The sequence below is a fragment of the Lepidochelys kempii genome, chromosome 9 (genome assembly GCF_965140285.1).
Source record: "Lepidochelys kempii isolate rLepKem1 chromosome 9, rLepKem1.hap1, whole genome shotgun sequence".
In the NCBI taxonomy this organism is placed as follows: Eukaryota; Metazoa; Chordata; order Testudines; family Cheloniidae; genus Lepidochelys; species Lepidochelys kempii.
The window spans coordinates 97,132,455-97,148,825 of NC_136388.1; the positions used below are offsets into that span (position 1 = coordinate 97,132,455).

General features: G+C 49.9%; 1 protein-coding gene across 1 annotated transcript; it reads right to left on the reverse strand.

Moving 5' to 3' along the window:
* Nucleotides 1-419: 419 nt before the first annotated feature.
* Nucleotides 420-4,043, reverse strand: ZIC3 (Zic family zinc finger 3). Its single transcript, XM_073358438.2, has 3 exons — nucleotides 2,859-4,043; nucleotides 1,571-1,734; nucleotides 420-794 (listed from the first exon to the last, which is right to left on the reverse strand). Exons 1-3 carry the CDS (start codon nucleotides 3,892-3,894, stop codon nucleotides 612-614), a joined length of 1,383 nt encoding a protein of 460 aa, XP_073214539.1. The 5' UTR covers nucleotides 3,895-4,043; the 3' UTR covers nucleotides 420-611.
* Nucleotides 4,044-16,371: the final 12,328 nt, after the last annotated feature.

Here is a 16,371-nt window from a genome sequence, read left to right on the forward strand (position 1 = left end):
AAAGGGTATTACAAAAAGGCAACTGTTTTACTAAACGGTCACAATCTGGGTAGAATAACACCACGGCCTCATCTTGAAAAATACCGGACGAACCCATCAGACGAGAATACATTCACAAGGATAATGCTCTGAGAGAGAGAGAGTGAGAGAGAGAGGTTCAAGACATAACAGGACTTTGGCACGGTTTAAGAATGTGAGTTTAAACAATCACCACTAAGGCGAAGGAGAATTTGCATCCTCATGTCAGCATCCCACCGAAGGAAGAAAAAGCCAAAAAAGGAGAGAGACAATAATAAAAAATAAAAAACAGTGTTCAAATGAAGGGAGAAGGGGAGGCGATTGGAAGAGGGAAGAGAGGGAAAAAAATCAAAGAAATTACTGCAAATGCCGAAACCAAACAAAAAAAAATCCAAAATCCTGAGAAAAGGACATGCTAGTCCAGCGTCTGGATCTTGCAAAAAAATTAAAAACCCTTTCCTGGATAATTGCAATGAACTGGATGTAGCCCTGTACGGTTGTTTGCCTGAAAACTCCATTTCCGTGTGATTGATTTTCAGTTTTCCTTTGAATTCATTTGGTCCAGTCTACAGTTAAGCTTGGCTGCTTTGTCCTTAGACGTACCATTCGTTAAAATTGGGTGGAAGTCCGGGGTTGTGGCTTGTGTTGCTTTGAACTGCTGATGGAGGACTTTTAGTAGAGTCTTTACTGTTTGCAGAACTTATAGTGGGCGGAGTGGACGATTCGTAGCCTGAACTGGCAGCTGGGGAGGAATCTGACCCTTGCGATTCGTGAACCTAAAAGGAACAGGTATAATATGAGAAATATCATGTCACACTGACACTCCTCGGTCCAAGCAGCAGAGTTCGAACACGACGAACAGCGCAGGATGACTCAGGTAAGTATTTACACTTCCTACGTGATGACACTAATACAGTCAACAAATCATAAATTATTCGGGGAATGGGAAACTTATCCATGCAGCTGCGAGATTGTAATTTTAAAGCGAGTTTTGTCCCTCCCCCCTCCTCACTGACAATCTGAAAATATTTTTCCCCACCATTTATGCCAGCTAGTTATTAGAGTTCGATTGCGGAAATGCCAGGCATTGACTTGAACACATCGTTTACGACTGTTCAGCATTGGTTGTTGATGTCAAAGTTTTTAAAACATGCCAATATTTTTTTCGCCAGTAATCGTTAGTAGCTACATATCCCTCACTGAAGAGCTATAGGACATGTTTTTCTATTCGGTCTCTGGAACAAGAAAAGAAAGAATGCAATTTACCCAAACGACTGTTATTACTGAAAGGGCCTAGCTATCAACTACAGCCTGAACTGTGAGATAAGAGCGAAAATATACAGTCCTACTGATCATTTTTATCAATCGGAGACGAATGTAAAATGCTGTTAACATAAATCTTTCCGAATGGGTGAACTGTGTCATCCCAAAGCAGCACCGATCATTGTTCAAATGTAGGTGGGGGGGGGGAGAGACAGACAGAGAGAGAGAGAGAGAGAGAAAACGGGCTCCGAGATATTTAGTAACAGTAAAGCGATCAAGAGTTAATTACCTTCATGTGTTTCCTAAGAGAGCTGGGGTGCGTGTAAGACTTATCACACACTTTACAGATATAAGGTTTGTCTGAAGTGTGTACATGCATGTGCTTCTTTCTGTCACTACTGTTCGCAAAACGTCTATCACAGCCTTCAAATTCACACTTAAAAGGTTTTTCACCTGCAAAATTCAGAAAGGGTTAAAGGAGGCTACAGAGGAAAGGTTCACTTTGATTCCCCGCTAGCGGATCGGTCACGTTGGCAACTCACTTAAAACAATTAATTTGCTGCAGAGTGGAAGACAGACTCTCTTGGCTTTCGTCCGTCGTCTCACAAACCGTTTTCCTTCAATGTCAGTGGAAACGCACCAAGCATCAAACACTTATTTCTTTTTCCCTTAATTATTTAACTTTTATTTCCCTTCAACCCCCTCCTTTCCCAAGCTTTACCCCTCAAACACCTCGGCTGAGGTAGTATGCACACACACATACACACAAAAAAGGATCAGACAATAGGATTTGTTACGTTACAGTTAAATTCAATCCGTCCTTTGTTACTTTTAATTTGCCTCTTTCAAATGCAACGGTTGTGCTAAGCGAAGTGTTAAAGGCAGACTACCAGTACTTGATGTTGGGAAGGGGAGGGGGGCGCAAATCCAGATAAATTCTGGAGCAACAGACAGTTTTACAAGATGCGCTCAACAAGAAGGAAAATGTGTGGGTTTCCTGCCTTTTCTAGTTTTACTTCACTTTTGTGGAGACCTGAATTGAAGACAGAGCTCCAAATAAAAATACTTTGACAAAAGTATCACTGATTTAATTAGGAGATGTGCCAATCAAGACTAAAAAAGAACGGAAGTAACCGAAAATTAGATTGAATTAGCATTTGTATGGTTTCCTTAACAGAATGTACGCAGAGAGCTAAATCGTATGTAAAGCAATCCACACAAAACAATTTCTCTTTGCCTCATATAAACCCCCAAACCGAGCCAACAAAAAAATCGGACAAAATCATCTCTCTGTCAAGCTAGACTATAGAGAAGTAAACGATTGCTCTTCTTGGACTGAAATTTACAAGCGCGTGGAACATGCGGATGTTAAACGACCCAAACTCGCAGAGTGAGAAGTTTTAAAGAACCGCGAACAAACTGTAACTTAGCTCCAAACCGGGGAAAGTAGCATTTGATTCCCGCTTTTCGGTCTCGCACGGTGGGATCGATGGGGGGAGTATTTGGATTTGAGGGGGGGTTCTTTAATTCCCACCGTCTCATAATTCATGCACCCCGTTTTTCGTCTCCCTCCTTACCTGTGTGCGTCCTTTTGTGGATCTTCAGATTCTCGGACCTGGCAAAGATTTTCCCGCAGCCTGGGAACGGGCAAGGGAACGGTTTTTCCCCCGTGTGAACCCGAATGTGGTTCACCAGTTTGTATTTCGCCTTGAAGGACTTGCCTTCCCTCGGACATTCCTCCCAGTAGCAGATGTGGTTGTTCTGCTCCGGCCCCCCGACATGCTCCATCGTCACATGGGTGACCAGTTCGTGCATGGTGCTGAATGTCCGGTCGCAGCTCTTTTTGGGGCGGTTGATCTGGCTCTCCTCGACCCACTTGCAGGACAGCTCTTGCTTGACGGGCTGGCGCATGTAGCGGAAGAAAGCCCCCGGGCCGTGGTGGTGGTGATGGGCCGCCACGTTCATGCCCATATTCATGTTCATGGGGTTGTAGCTGTGGAACTGGGCGCCGGCGTACGGGTCCGTGCGGGGGCTGGAGACGGCCCGGTAAGGGTCGGGCCGGCCGAAGAGATCCCCCCGCAGCCCCAGGTGCATCTGCCCGTTCTCCACGTGCCCGCCGGGCGAGGCGTGGCTGGGGCCCTGCTCGTGCAGCCCCGGGAAGAGCAGGTAGCCCGGGCTCTCCGCGATGCCCGGCGGCCCGTGCAGGCCGCCGGGGGAGCCGCCGAAGATGCCGTGCTGGGCGCCCCCGGGGGCGGGCTCCCCGAGGCCGGAGCCCCGCTGGCGGAAGAGAAAGTCCCGCGTGGAGCTGAAGGCGGCGGCCGCGCCCCCGTAGGCGGGCACCTGGCCGGCGTGGTGGTGGTGGTGGTGGCCCAGCGCGTTGGCATAGCCCGAGCCCTGCGGGGTGAAGGCCGAGCTCTGCCCGGACGAGAGCTCGTGGGCGGCCGGGCTGAGCTTGAAGGCGGCCGCGTGCGAGGCGTCCCCGAAGGGGCTCAGCCCCATCCCGGCGGCGGCGGCGTCGCCGCCGCGGCTGGGCCCCTCGTGGTGGCGGGGGGCCCCGAAGCCCCCGACGCCCAGGGCGGGGAACTGCGCCCCCCCGTCCAGCAGCATGGCCATGGAGGAGGGCGGGCGGGAGCCCGAGGGAGGGTCCCCCCCAGCACAACGGGCCAGGCGCGGGGGGACGAGCTCATGCACCGCGGGCGGGCGCCACGCAGCCCCGCGCGACACCGCCCCACGCGCGCCCGGCTGGGGGCTGCCCCGCGCCCCCCGTCCCCGCCCAGCCCCGGGCAGCGCCGCGCGCCCCAGCCCGGCTGCCCGGCTCCGCGTCCGGCCCCTCCGCTCCCGCCCGGCAACGTCCTTGGACTGCTCCCCTCACGCGCGCACTCCCCGCACATAAACCAACTCGGGAGCCAGCCCGCGCCCAGCCAATGGGGAGCCGGCTGGCACGGCGTCACCTGACCCCCGGCCGGCCCGCCCATTGGCCGCGCCGCGCGTGAGTGGCAGCGTGCAGCATTGACTCTGGCCGCTCGCGCCCCGGCCGGCGCGCTGATTGGCCCGCCCGGGTTTAGCGACTCGCAGGTGAGGTTAAAGGGTGCCCGCGAGCCCACATGTTTTGTTGGCTTGCCCGGCTCTTGGGGCGCGCGGCAGCGGCTGGGGCCGGGAGCGCATTAAAGGGCCCGCCCGCCCGCCCGCCCGAGCGAGGCGGAGCTCCCGGCTTCTCCCCGGTCCCAGGCTTGCCTCCCTTTCCCCTCTTCCTTGCACTCGGTCCCCGGGATCCCATGCACTAGTCCCCGTCCCCCCCCCCCGCGCATCCCGCTCTCTGTGCGTCCCCCCCCGGTCTGCTTCCACCCACGTTTTAAAGCGTCCCGGCTGGGGGTGGTTTGGTTTGGTTTGGTTTTTTTAAAGAAACAAATAAACCAAGAAACGCGTGGGGAGCCACTAACGGGCCAAAGGAGAGATCAAAAGACACAGAGAGCAACGGGATAGCGGCTGTAGCCCTTCGCTGGTGCGATCCAGCTGCTGAAAAACGGCACCTTGATTGGAAGTCGTAAATCTCTCGTGCCATTAAAAAGAAAAGATTTAAAAACGAATAAAAATTAAGGCGGCATAAATCAGAGCGGCTCGCCAAACGTTTGCGTGCTCTCTCTTCCTGCGGGCGGCGGCAGGGGGGAGACTGAACAGCCTCGACTTTAAAGCGATTCTATTTAGGTGCTAAATTTGGTGGGCCTCGCTTAGGTTTAGCCGCCACACACCGCTTCTTTTTCCCCACAAGCAGATGAAGGAAATAAAATAAAAATAGAGATTATTTCAAATCTTGGGCTGAACAAGATAAAGGGCATAATCCCGCCATGTTCCTAAGCTTAAATGCCGTGGGTTTTAGCTCCACAAACAGTGTAAATTATTCGCTTTTATCAATATATAAATTGCTCTAGAGATGTGGACCAAAGTCTCAGTCAAAGTTGCCTTTTTTGTTTATTTTATTGTATTTATTTATTGATGGACTTTATTATTATTTTGCAGTTGCAACGTTCTGCCTTGAAATAATTATCTGCTGCAGACAGCCCCATAAATCCGCTCATTTTCTGTTCTGGAAAGCATTTGCAAAGAACTATGGGGAGCAAGAGTGGAAATAAAAGGCAGAAAGAAAGATGGCTGTAATTGTAATATCCTGAGATTTGCTGAGCCCCAAAGTCTGTCTATTGAGCTAGTCTCACAGGATTGCCGCCGTCTCTCTGCAGGAAACATAAAATCTGATCAAGTTCAGAGACGCATTGAGAGACTGCTTCAAGCAGCGCTTTATAACTGCAGCCCTTTCACATCCTTCCCCCCAATCAGCCCCAGGAAAGACTTCACATTCTTTATTTTAAGGTTTGAAAAAAAAAAGCCACCGATATAAAATCTCCCTCAGTAGTAACACCATCTCCCATCAAACCAATCAAAATTCACACTCCACATCCATCAAGAACATTCACAAAGTTGGAAGGTGAGTGAGTCACTTCTGTCTTAGATTATTGCATCTAGAAAAAAACAAACAAACAATAAACCCCGCTTGCAATAGAAAAATAGTCGATTTAATGCAGATTTCGGGGGAGGAGAGACGGGGTTCTGGCTCCGAGGATACCGTTTGCTTCGGGTTTTGTTTCACACACACAAACACTCTCACACACACACCAAACAGGGAGGCATTTGCCTAAACGGGGCACATTAAACTCTGAGAATCAGTGTTAGAAAATAAAATGAACAAGGAAGGATTTAAAAACTCGGAGACTATGCAGTGGTTGTTCTTTGTTCGGTGCGGTGTGTGTAGATCTGAGAATATGCTTGAGGACTCTGATGGGGGTGGAGTGAGAGGAAGTGTGCGAAACTCAGGCCCAAAGCAGTAACCTGCTCGGCCGTTTTCTGATGGTCCATATCCAGTGCTCCTGGACTCCGACATCACTACAGTGTCGCTCAAGGGGCTCAGCCAAGTTCGTCTAACTTTCCCCTTTCTGTGTTTCATTGTACACTGCAAACCGAAGGGGGCTTTCCAAGTGCTGTACCTGGTCTGTGTGTCGGCCCGAGCCAGGGCCCAGATCGGATAATTAATTACCTCCAGCACGTGTTGTGTTGTCTCTGTAACAAAAAGGCATAATTCAATTAGATCATCAACCGAGTGTTGGGTAGAGAAATGCCTGTGAAGTTCCCGACCTGGGGCAACCGAGGGCGAATGACCTTTGCTTTTGCAGAAGGCCTCATGTGTAGTTCTGTCCATTGTCTTTAGCCTGAATATGATGTAAAACAGCTTCCAGGCGCTCTGCGGCTCACACCGAAAACCCAGGGCGAGCTCTGTCATCGGAGGGGATTTGTTGTTTGTTGGGTGGTTTCTCTTTTGACCCAGGTGCTCTGAAAGGGTGGATGGGTAAATTTATCCAGATGTGAGCGGCTTGCTGGCCGCTTAACATCCATTAAATAAATAACTCAGCAAAGAAAGTGAAGTTCAGAGTCTAGTCCCTGCTGCCAGACAGCCACGGGTTTTTTTAGGGAACCTTTCAACACGGTGGAGGAGGAGGGAGGCGAACTTGGCTTTACACAGGAAAAGCGGGGGGGGGGGGGTGTTTGCATATCAAAATATTAGCTCTTTAGTGGTAAAAGCGCCAAATTTTCTCAAGAGAAGCAACCCGAGCGGGGAAAGACAGTGTAGCTTTAAACTAGCCCCGATTCGCCATTCCTGAAACCATGCTATGCTCAGCAGAACGCAACGTGAGCAGCACTGAGATACTAGAGTCTACTTGTGGATCAGGCGACATAAACTAGCCCATAAATCTTTGTTTTATACGTTTCCCAGGTCCACTTTGCCGGGTCTATATGTGCGCGTGTGTAATAATGTTTGTATGTATATAAAAGATTGTAGATGGTCTCGTTTTTATTTTGCATTAGGAAACTAAATATCCAGTAATTGCATACATTTAATAGGAAAGCGCATTCTCTGTTTTTCCTTTTTGCATCTAAACCAAGGTGATTGGTTTGTTTGTCTTTTCACAAGTTCACTAAATCGTGGTTTTGATTCACTGCAGTATACTGTATAACCAGTCCAAGATTCCTTGTGTTTATTTCGCAGAGACAGAGGTCAAATATCTCTTACCTTTAAAGCCATTAAATATAAAAAAATGCACAAAGAAATTAGCATTGCTGAATCGTCATCCGGCGTTTTTAGTCTGCATGGATAAAGTAGGCGGGGATCCCTATTCCAGTTTTAGGTCAAATGCATATTTGTGCAATTTGCCCCTTTTTTAGTTTGTTTTATTTTTAAATCTGGACTGGGTTTGGAATTGGACACCCACAAAACCCGAAAGACCTTTTCAAGCCGCAAGCGCCTTCCCTTCCTGCGAATGACCCCTGGTTTATTTCAATACAGGATTGTTTGGTTATACCGGGGGGGGGGGGAGTTTTATAGAGTGAAGAAGCCATTTGCTGTGCCCATGGTTTTGCGAAATCCTCCTACCCTCGGACAAACCGTACGCCTCGCTTTACAATGCACATCAGACCCAGGATCATTTGTGTGTGCGTGAAACTGACAAAAAGGGCGTTTTCTTGACTGTAAATCTCATTTTACCGCCCTTACTCCAGCAAAACTCCCATTCAAGTCGATGGTCCTATTGCCAGAGTGAAAACTGCGAGACTGGGCCCTAGATACTCCCCACAGAAATGTCAGACAAGAGGCAAATTTCCCAGAGTCATTTCTTTCCCATTAAAGATAATGTATCTATGGGGCTTTCCAGGTGAAGTTTCTGTATTGATCTCCCATCAGCTCTGTGCCTGCTGAAAAGCGAATAGCTGGGTTGGGCTGGAAGTTTTTGGATGGCCGTGTAAAGAGTTTTTGTTTTCAAACCGCAGCCCAGCTAGAAAGGCAAATATTTTATGAGCGCTAAATTCCTTTTACAATTCGGTGTATCATAGACAAATGGATCTCACTAATAAGCGGAAAGGAATGTAGTTTTTCTTTTGCCATAACCATATTGCAATTCCAGTGTAATTAAATGCAAACCAGAAGCGAATGAGACATTTTCATTGTAACTGTCAATCAGTCGAGGGGTAATCACATGTACATTTGAACTTCAGAGATACCGGCTGAAGTAAACAGGTCTGAACTTCGACAAAGAAAGGGGTTCAGAAAATCAAAGTGCAGAGAGAGGCAGGAAGAAATACTTTAATGTATCGAAAATGGGGGTGAAAAACACGAGCTATGTTTATAAAAAATGGCAGTGTGTAGGAACTCGCCCGCTCTCTCCGCGTACTGTAATGAATGAATTAAATTTAATAAGTGCATGGGGTGAATTGTATGCTAGAGCCTAGATAATCAAAAGCAATAGAAAGGTAAGCAAATATCTCCAGTAAGCCGCAGAGATCGCTAAACTGCCAGGGTGATGCTCTGGAAGAACATCAGGGACATACTGTAAATAAAAGGAGCGGAATTCTTGTTTGACTCCAGTATCTTTTCCTGTATTTGGCTTCGGGGCGAAGTTTAGGTTCTATTTTAATCCACGCGGGAACAAAAACCAGGTTAAAATAACGGATGGTTCCGCTGGGTTGCAAAATCTGAGGGGCATTTTTCAATTATTCTTAAGACTAAAATAAATACATACATAAAACGGGTTCTTCCCTTTGCAAAACCAGGGCTCTCAAAAGCCCAAACAATTCGTGACATCCAGTCGGATTCAGTCAGAGAACCTGGGAGCTCAGTTTTTCTCTACGAGCTACAGAGGGAAAACACCACGGAGTTTGAGGTGGAGGCGTTTACAGTATTTGTGCTTACGGTGGAATATGCCAGGGGACCATAACATGGAGACGGTAATTAATTGCTGAATACAAAGTTGTTCGGGCCCACTATAGTCACTCCCTTCTTGCAAGATGTTGTGCCCTCTGTGGATTCTCATATTCCTTATATGTTTGTTTGTAAAAATGCAAATTAAAAACGTCTAAGGGGTTGATTCAGACACCTTAGTCGTAGGTGTGCATTATGTCTCGGACTTTAGGAACTTTCCCATCTGGGGAGCCCACATCCATTTCTAAAGGGGCAGCAAAAAACAACAGCACCCCCCCCATCACTGCCAGTGCCTTAATTCTACGTTTACCGCATAGATTTAAAAAATCACGTCTAGATTTGTCCTGAAAACCCCACATTAGCTAATACTCCTTTTCTTGATTATTTTTAGAATGCAACCCGCCTATTATTATTATTTTACACAGAGGCATCTGGGGTTCAACAGATTAATTTTTTTTAAAGAATACCCATTTCCACCCCCACCCCCCGATTATGTTGTCTTCAACACACACACACACACACACTTACTTACTTCCAGGCAATGCATTTGGTACAACAAACATGCATGCTAGCTTTTAGCTTTTCAGAATATGAATGGGGAAAAAAAACAAAACAAGTTACTTCTGCAGTCCTGCCAGCTTGTTTAGCCTGCACTCTTTGTCGACTAAATGCTGGCATTAATTATTTGTTTTTAAAAAGGGGATATTACATCAAAGCTGCCTACCCTGGGGAAGGAAATCAGGTCTCTTTCACTCTGCAAGGAGTTTGCATGGGCGGGGGGGGGGGGGGGGGAGTTTGCAGCCCCTTGGGTTCCATGACAGTTTTGCGAGGTTTACTAAATCAAGGACAGTTTTGCTTATTTTAAGTTGTCTTTTGCTAGTTGCCGGAATCAAAAGCCCGTCTCCTTTTCAGGCTCCGGCTCCCTCCTCCCCCTCCCCAGCTAACTTTAGCTTTTCCGAAGTAGAAGGGGGACAAAGTTGCGAATATCTCAATCAGTGACGAGGTGACCTGTGACCTGGAGGGTGGCTTTATTGTCTTTCTTCTTTTGCGGGGGACACACACTTTATTGACCCTTTCTGCGTGACTGAGCCCTGAGGGGCAACCGAAGCCACCAAAGGGCTCGAAGGCATGTGGCGAGTCCCCAGTCCCCAGCCTGCCCACAGAACAGCTCCGCGCCTCTGGCTCCGGCTCGCCCAGAGCTCACTTCCCGCACTGGCCTCGGCTGCTTTCATCAGCAACGAAACTGCCCCATAAAAGCAAGCTGCCCTCAGAGCAGGGTGGGTACCGAGCTCCACCCCGCAGATCTGAGCTGGGGAGAGCGGGCTGAGCCAGTGTGCGGAGGACGGGGAGGGAAGAGGCGATAGGGGAGAGCGTAGCAAAGGGCTATTAAAGACGTGCAGAAGAAAGATGCACTTTTATTTGCCCTTCTTTTCGAGTCGCACCAAATATTGCACCGCTCAGGTTATTTACTGTGTTCCTTGAAGTCTCCCCCTACCCCGGGCCCCATCCCTGAATGTAAACAGGAGCGATCACTTCGCTAAAACGCCAGACCCTCATCCTCTTGTAACAAAGTCTGCGCGGCTCGGCTGGAGCGTTGCAGGGCAGATTTAAGGTGGAGGCTTCAGATTTCGGCGAACAGTGACAAGCAGCCCCGGCTCCGGGCTCCCTCGGATTTACTGCGGCCGCGTCCCCGCTTGACTCAGGCCGGAGTCCGGCCTCCGCCCGGGTAGCGAGACGGACTGAAAAGCAGCGGGGCGTTTGCAGGCGGGTGTGTCACGTTTTTGGCAGCGCGCGACCCCCTGTTTCTGAAAGCGGGGGGCAGGGGGGAGCGCTGCACATGTCCTGACCTGGCGCGTCCTCCTGCCCCCCAGCCCCGCCCATCAGAGCCCGCGCGCCCCAGTGGGGTGGGCTGGGGGCTAAGCCGGGCGCCCCAGAGCCTCTGCAAGCGCCCGGCCCCGCCAGGCTGCAGCAGCGGGAGTCGGGAAGCCGCTGGAGCTGGCCGGCCCCGGGGCTCGGTACGGGAAAGAGGAGAAGGGCTGAGGTTTGGGGAGGGGGGGTGGCCCAAACCCGTCCGCAGGCCCCGCGGGACTCGGCGCACGCTGCAAGGCGGCCGTCCAAACCCACAGCGCGGGCTGCGCGACGGCCCAGCAACGCCCCAGCGGCTGGCGAGGAAACAAGCTGCACGGGAGCGCAGCCCGACACTAGGGGGAGCTCCGGAGCAGAGCAAATTGTACCCCGGGCTGGGCCCGGGGCCCCAGGCTCTTAGAGTCCCGCCTGCGTGCTTGCCAGCTCCCCCAGTCTTCGCGTTCCCCTCGCCATGGGGTCTGGCTCCGGACTTGCCTGGAGCCACCTGGGCCTGGGATGGCGACACTGAACAACTGCTGCCTTGGACAAGGGTAGCCTCTTGTTCTATTATTCTCTGCCCTTCCAAACAGGATACATATCACCCTCCCCACCCCCTCCAGCCGCTTCCCAGGTCTCTCTCTCTGACACACACACACCCCCCTCTTAGAATAGCTCTCACACGCTGGCCCTTTGGAATATAAAGACTAGGAGGGGAAAAAACCCTAGAATTTGCCAAGAAGGAGAAAATACCAGATCGAAAACAAGCAGAGCACGTTAGAATGGAGAGGGAAAAAAAAAGAAATTAAACGCATCCGGAATTTGGGACCTTAGGTTCAATAAAAAAAGAAAGAAGCCCCCAGCCAGCCCGCTCTGGTCCTGCCCAACATCACAGTAGCTTTATTGGTTTTAGCCAAACCGTGATTTCCGCCCTTCGTTTTCCCTTATACGGGCCCGATCCTGCTCCCAGCGAAGCAGATAGCCCTTTTGCAGGATCGGGCCCCACCCGGCTCGGATGTGTGACTGGCCCTTGCCACGTCTCCCCTGTTCTGAAAGGTTCCCTCTCGGCACGCGGAGCCCTTGTAATTAATACCAACAGGTGTAAATGTCGCACCCTCCCCTTCTAAAGTCTCTCTCCCTGCTGACCTGGGTCCCATCGTGACCACGTGCCCCCCTGGGGTACCACAAGGAGCCGGAGGACTCACCCCGGCCCCAAACCAGCCGAAACTATTTACAAGAGACGCTTCCAGCCTTTTAAAGAGGAAGGCCAGACCCTGCTCCCGGCGCATTGCATATGGACAGCCGTAGTCCACCAGCCCCTTCTGTGGCCACTGCCGTGAAGGCCTGCCTGGCTTTATGAGTGCTCAGCGCCGGCACCAGAAGCTGGGCCCAGCTCCTGAACCTCCCGGGGAGACCCAGTCGTGCGAGGCGGCTCCCGGAGCGCCTCTGGGCAGGGACACTCCAGAGAACCCGAGCTTTTTGCCCGATTTGCTTTTCCAGTGTCAGGGCAATTGGAGCCTGGCCCTCCAGGTGCAGCCGCAGCCAGGCAGCCTGGCAATGGGAGAAGCCGAGGGATGGAGCGGACTCCCAGGAGCACAGGGGCAGGAGGCGGGCAGGTTAAAGGTATTTCTCTGGGTGGCAAGGAAACCTGACATGAAATATAAGGGGAAAGAGGAGTTCTTGGACGCCTGGCCGGGCCCAGTAGGTGAAAGCAGAGCAAGCGCTGCGCCCTGAGCCACCCGGGCAGAGGGGTCCGTGTTGCGGGCCTGTGGCTGGTAGCTCGGCAATCTGCGTGCATCCGACCAGAGGCTTTCAGCCCGCTCCCCAAGCCGGGCGGGATCTGCCTCCCCCCGGGAAGCTGTTTATCTAGCCGCAGTCTCCTGGCCCCGGACAGGTGCTTGGAGGAAGCTGCTGCAAAGCAGCCCTTCGCCCGGCGCTCCGCCTGCCCCAGGGCCGAGGACTGGGCACCCCCTTTGGTGAGAGCTCCGGGGTTGGGGGGTTCGTGGATTTCACACACCGTGCGGTGGGGCTGGGTCTCCCCACCTTCAGCAGGCCACATCCGGAAGCGAGGAGCTCGGGGCCGCTTCGGGCTCCGGCTCAGGTGGTCTCCGGTGTCTGCCCTCCCACTTGCTCCCCTGGCCAGCAGCTGCAGAGAGGGGACGCAGAGAAGGAGGGACAAGGATCCAGCCCTTCTCCTTTCGGAGCCATGCCCTCTCCAGAGCTGGCTGGGTCCTCCCCTCCTGCAGCCCTGTGTCTGCTCCCCCAGCCCTCCCTCAGGCTGCTGGTCTCCATTCCTGCAGGCAGCCCTGGCAGCCCAGGAAACTTGTGGGCCCTGTGGGTTTGCAGCGCTGAGGCAGATTTACGTTAACACCGAGTATTTGACATAACATGACACCTTATTACTCCATTCCTGTTTGTTTTAGCGTTGTTTCCCCACAGAACTCACTAGCTCTCAAGTACCAGCAAAATAATTTAGCACCCCCTAAGGAAACGAATGAGTTTCTAATGTCACGGAAGAAATTTTTAAACAACGTGTTGAATATTTTAAGATCTTACAAAAAAAACAAAAAACCCCATCACCGAAGTATCGTTTTAATGTATTCAGTTTCCTCGCTTACATGCCTTAGTCACTCCGGATGTGTTGCTTCAATATTCAGTAACACTTACATGATACATTTAGATCCCCCCCCCCCCCCAGGAGAATTAAGCCTTTTCTTCTGCTATATTCGTAGCCTTTCCTGTTAGATTTGAAACGGTTTCTTCATATTTTGCCATTTGGGTTTCTGCGTCTAGGGCTTTAGGTTGATCTGGGATTTATTTTTACCCCTTTATTCCTTTGCAAAGATATTTCTGAATGGAAATATGGAGTGAAATCAGATTATAATTCACACTACGTCTTAATTGCCATGCACGTGCTCCGAAAGCAATCCCTCCTGAATTAATAAACCTGGAGAGCTAAGGAAAGTTTTCAGCCACAGGGGTAAAAGATACCGAAAAGGCATGATCAATAAAAGCTTCCGTGTTTGTGTGGAGAAGGTTGGTACTGAATGTCCGTTTGTTTCTATTTATCGTTTGGGATTAGGCGTAATCACATCCGTGACAATTCGAGCAAGCCTGGGAAACCGTATAATATTATTGTGAATGCCTGAAATAAAGGGTTTATTATTGCTACCAAATGAGCTATTTAGTGTTTAAACGGTTCAGATAGATGGCTTTATTTTCAGTGAACCCGTCTGATTTGCCCGTATGGCAGAATAGGGGACCTATTAGATATCCATTGGTGATACAAGGCGTTTTTCAATATCTGTGTGTTAAGTAACAAAAGGACTTGGACAGGAACTACGTCAAGGGAAGATAGACGCAATTACTTAATTTTATACCGACAGAAGCAAATGTAGTTTGAAAGCAATCTTCCTAGTTTACTAAGGAAGATGACTAGGCTTCAGTGGAATGTCCCTCGCTCCCCCTGCAGTTTGCCTACTGTTGAATTGAATTAGTGAACCACTTTCATTGGGAAATATTATTTTCAAAGCTCCTGTATTTGTTCTTCAAAAATTAAAACTAGAACCAAATGGGGAGGGCGAAAGATTAGCAAAACATCATCTTTTCCTTCTAGGAAACTAAGAAAAGATCAAGTTTTACTACTATGGCTGCATTTATTTGTGAATTTCTGTAGACCTGTTTATTTTTACTTTCACAAACTAATCAGTCTGGCGGGGTTATCATTAATTCCCCGTCCGCACTGTATTTAAAGCGGAAATGTTTATGTCAAGACAACTCAGAATTTGACTTTAATTTGATGGACCGTAGCTACATTTATATCACAGCAAACTAGCCAATTCATTGACCAGCATTTCAATATTCCGCCCTTCCGCCTGCTATAATGGGTTGTATAGGATATTTTTATAACCGACGAATAAATCAAATAATTTGTCTTTCGTTTAGAATAACCATGTCGTTGCCTCAGACTAGAGATCAACACATGTCGATTGCAAAAGGCATTAGAAGTTGCCAGGGTGAAGTTTTAGGTCTTTTTGTTTGGTTGGTTGGTTGCAGGTAGACTAGCAGGAACGCCTCACCTAGGAAACAAATCCAATTATTTCATTGTAGCTTTCTCTCCGGCTCGCAGAAGTAAGGCAGAGAATACCTAACACGCTTCTGTGGCTAGAATTAAGCCACCCTTCAACCAGCGTGCTTTTCACCCCGCGGATGCAATTCCTACTGGGACGGTTTTTCGACGTGTCAGTTTTGCAATGAGAAGCCTGTTTCAGAAAGGACTGAGCGTTATCACTGTAAGGTACACGAACCAGCAAACGCCGGGGAAGCGATTGCCTAGTTGGGCGAGACCTGGGCGCATTTAAACTTTGCTTGAATGTCTTTTGGGCACTAAAAAAAATAAATAAATAACTAAATAAAAAATGTAGCATTTCAAATGTAGATCCCAGATCAAGACAATTACATGTCCTTGTTCCATGTGAGCTCCCTTTGTAGGAGCGTCGCAACGGGTTCTCCCGCTGTCCTGGCGGTGTTGTGGAAGTCGAGCTGGGCACTAGCGGAATTTCACACGTACTCTCACCTCTCCCCGTCAGGCTCCAAAGCCGGGCAGCAGCCAGCTCCCGATGCCTTCGCCCACGCCCGTCCTGCTCTGGAGGCGCTCACGCTTATTTTAAACATGCGCCTGCGAGTGGCACTGAATTGCATTCGCCCGGAGCTACAAAGGGGGAAGCTGAGCGTGTGTCTGCGCTGCGGTGCAGGCTGGCAGGCAGTTGTTTTAATTAAAGGGTGGGGCTCGGTGATATAGACACCAGATGAAAGCAAACCGCGCGGAATAAACTAATGAACACATTGTGTTCGGAACACATCTGATTTCTTTTTTTGATCTGCGTTGTGTTTTAAAGAAATGTCAGCGCCCTAGAAAGCAAGCCCGTGAAACCTTATTTCCCTGAGAGTGTGCGGCGCTTTTCAAAGGCCAGTGTGATATAGTTTAGAAAAGAAATCCTGCTGTGAAAGCTTGCGTGTCTTCTCTTCACCAAACTAAGCTCCTGTCAATCGCGCCCAGCCCTACCCAATCACCAAGTCCCTTTCTGGAAAGCAGCTCATCCCGCTGTGCTTTTATATATCACACGGCAGCATGTTTAGATGCATTTTTACTATCACTTGAAGGGCTCTGAATGACGAGGGCATAGTTACGGTGCCGAGCGCCCCAAACGCTGGAGTTGCTGACAATTTGCCTGGCTATTGTGTGTGTCTTTCTCTCCCCCTTTCCTGGCTCACGTGGGCTGTGTTTGTTACGGACACGAAGTAGGCAAATATGGGGGGGGGGAGGAATAATTAATTTTGGAGGTTCCCATCCATCTACTAGCTCACAATATGACAGGCTGGTCGAGGTTCATTAGTTGCCCTACCCTGGGGATGGTAGTACCGAGCGCGGCATGGCGCTTCCACCTTTA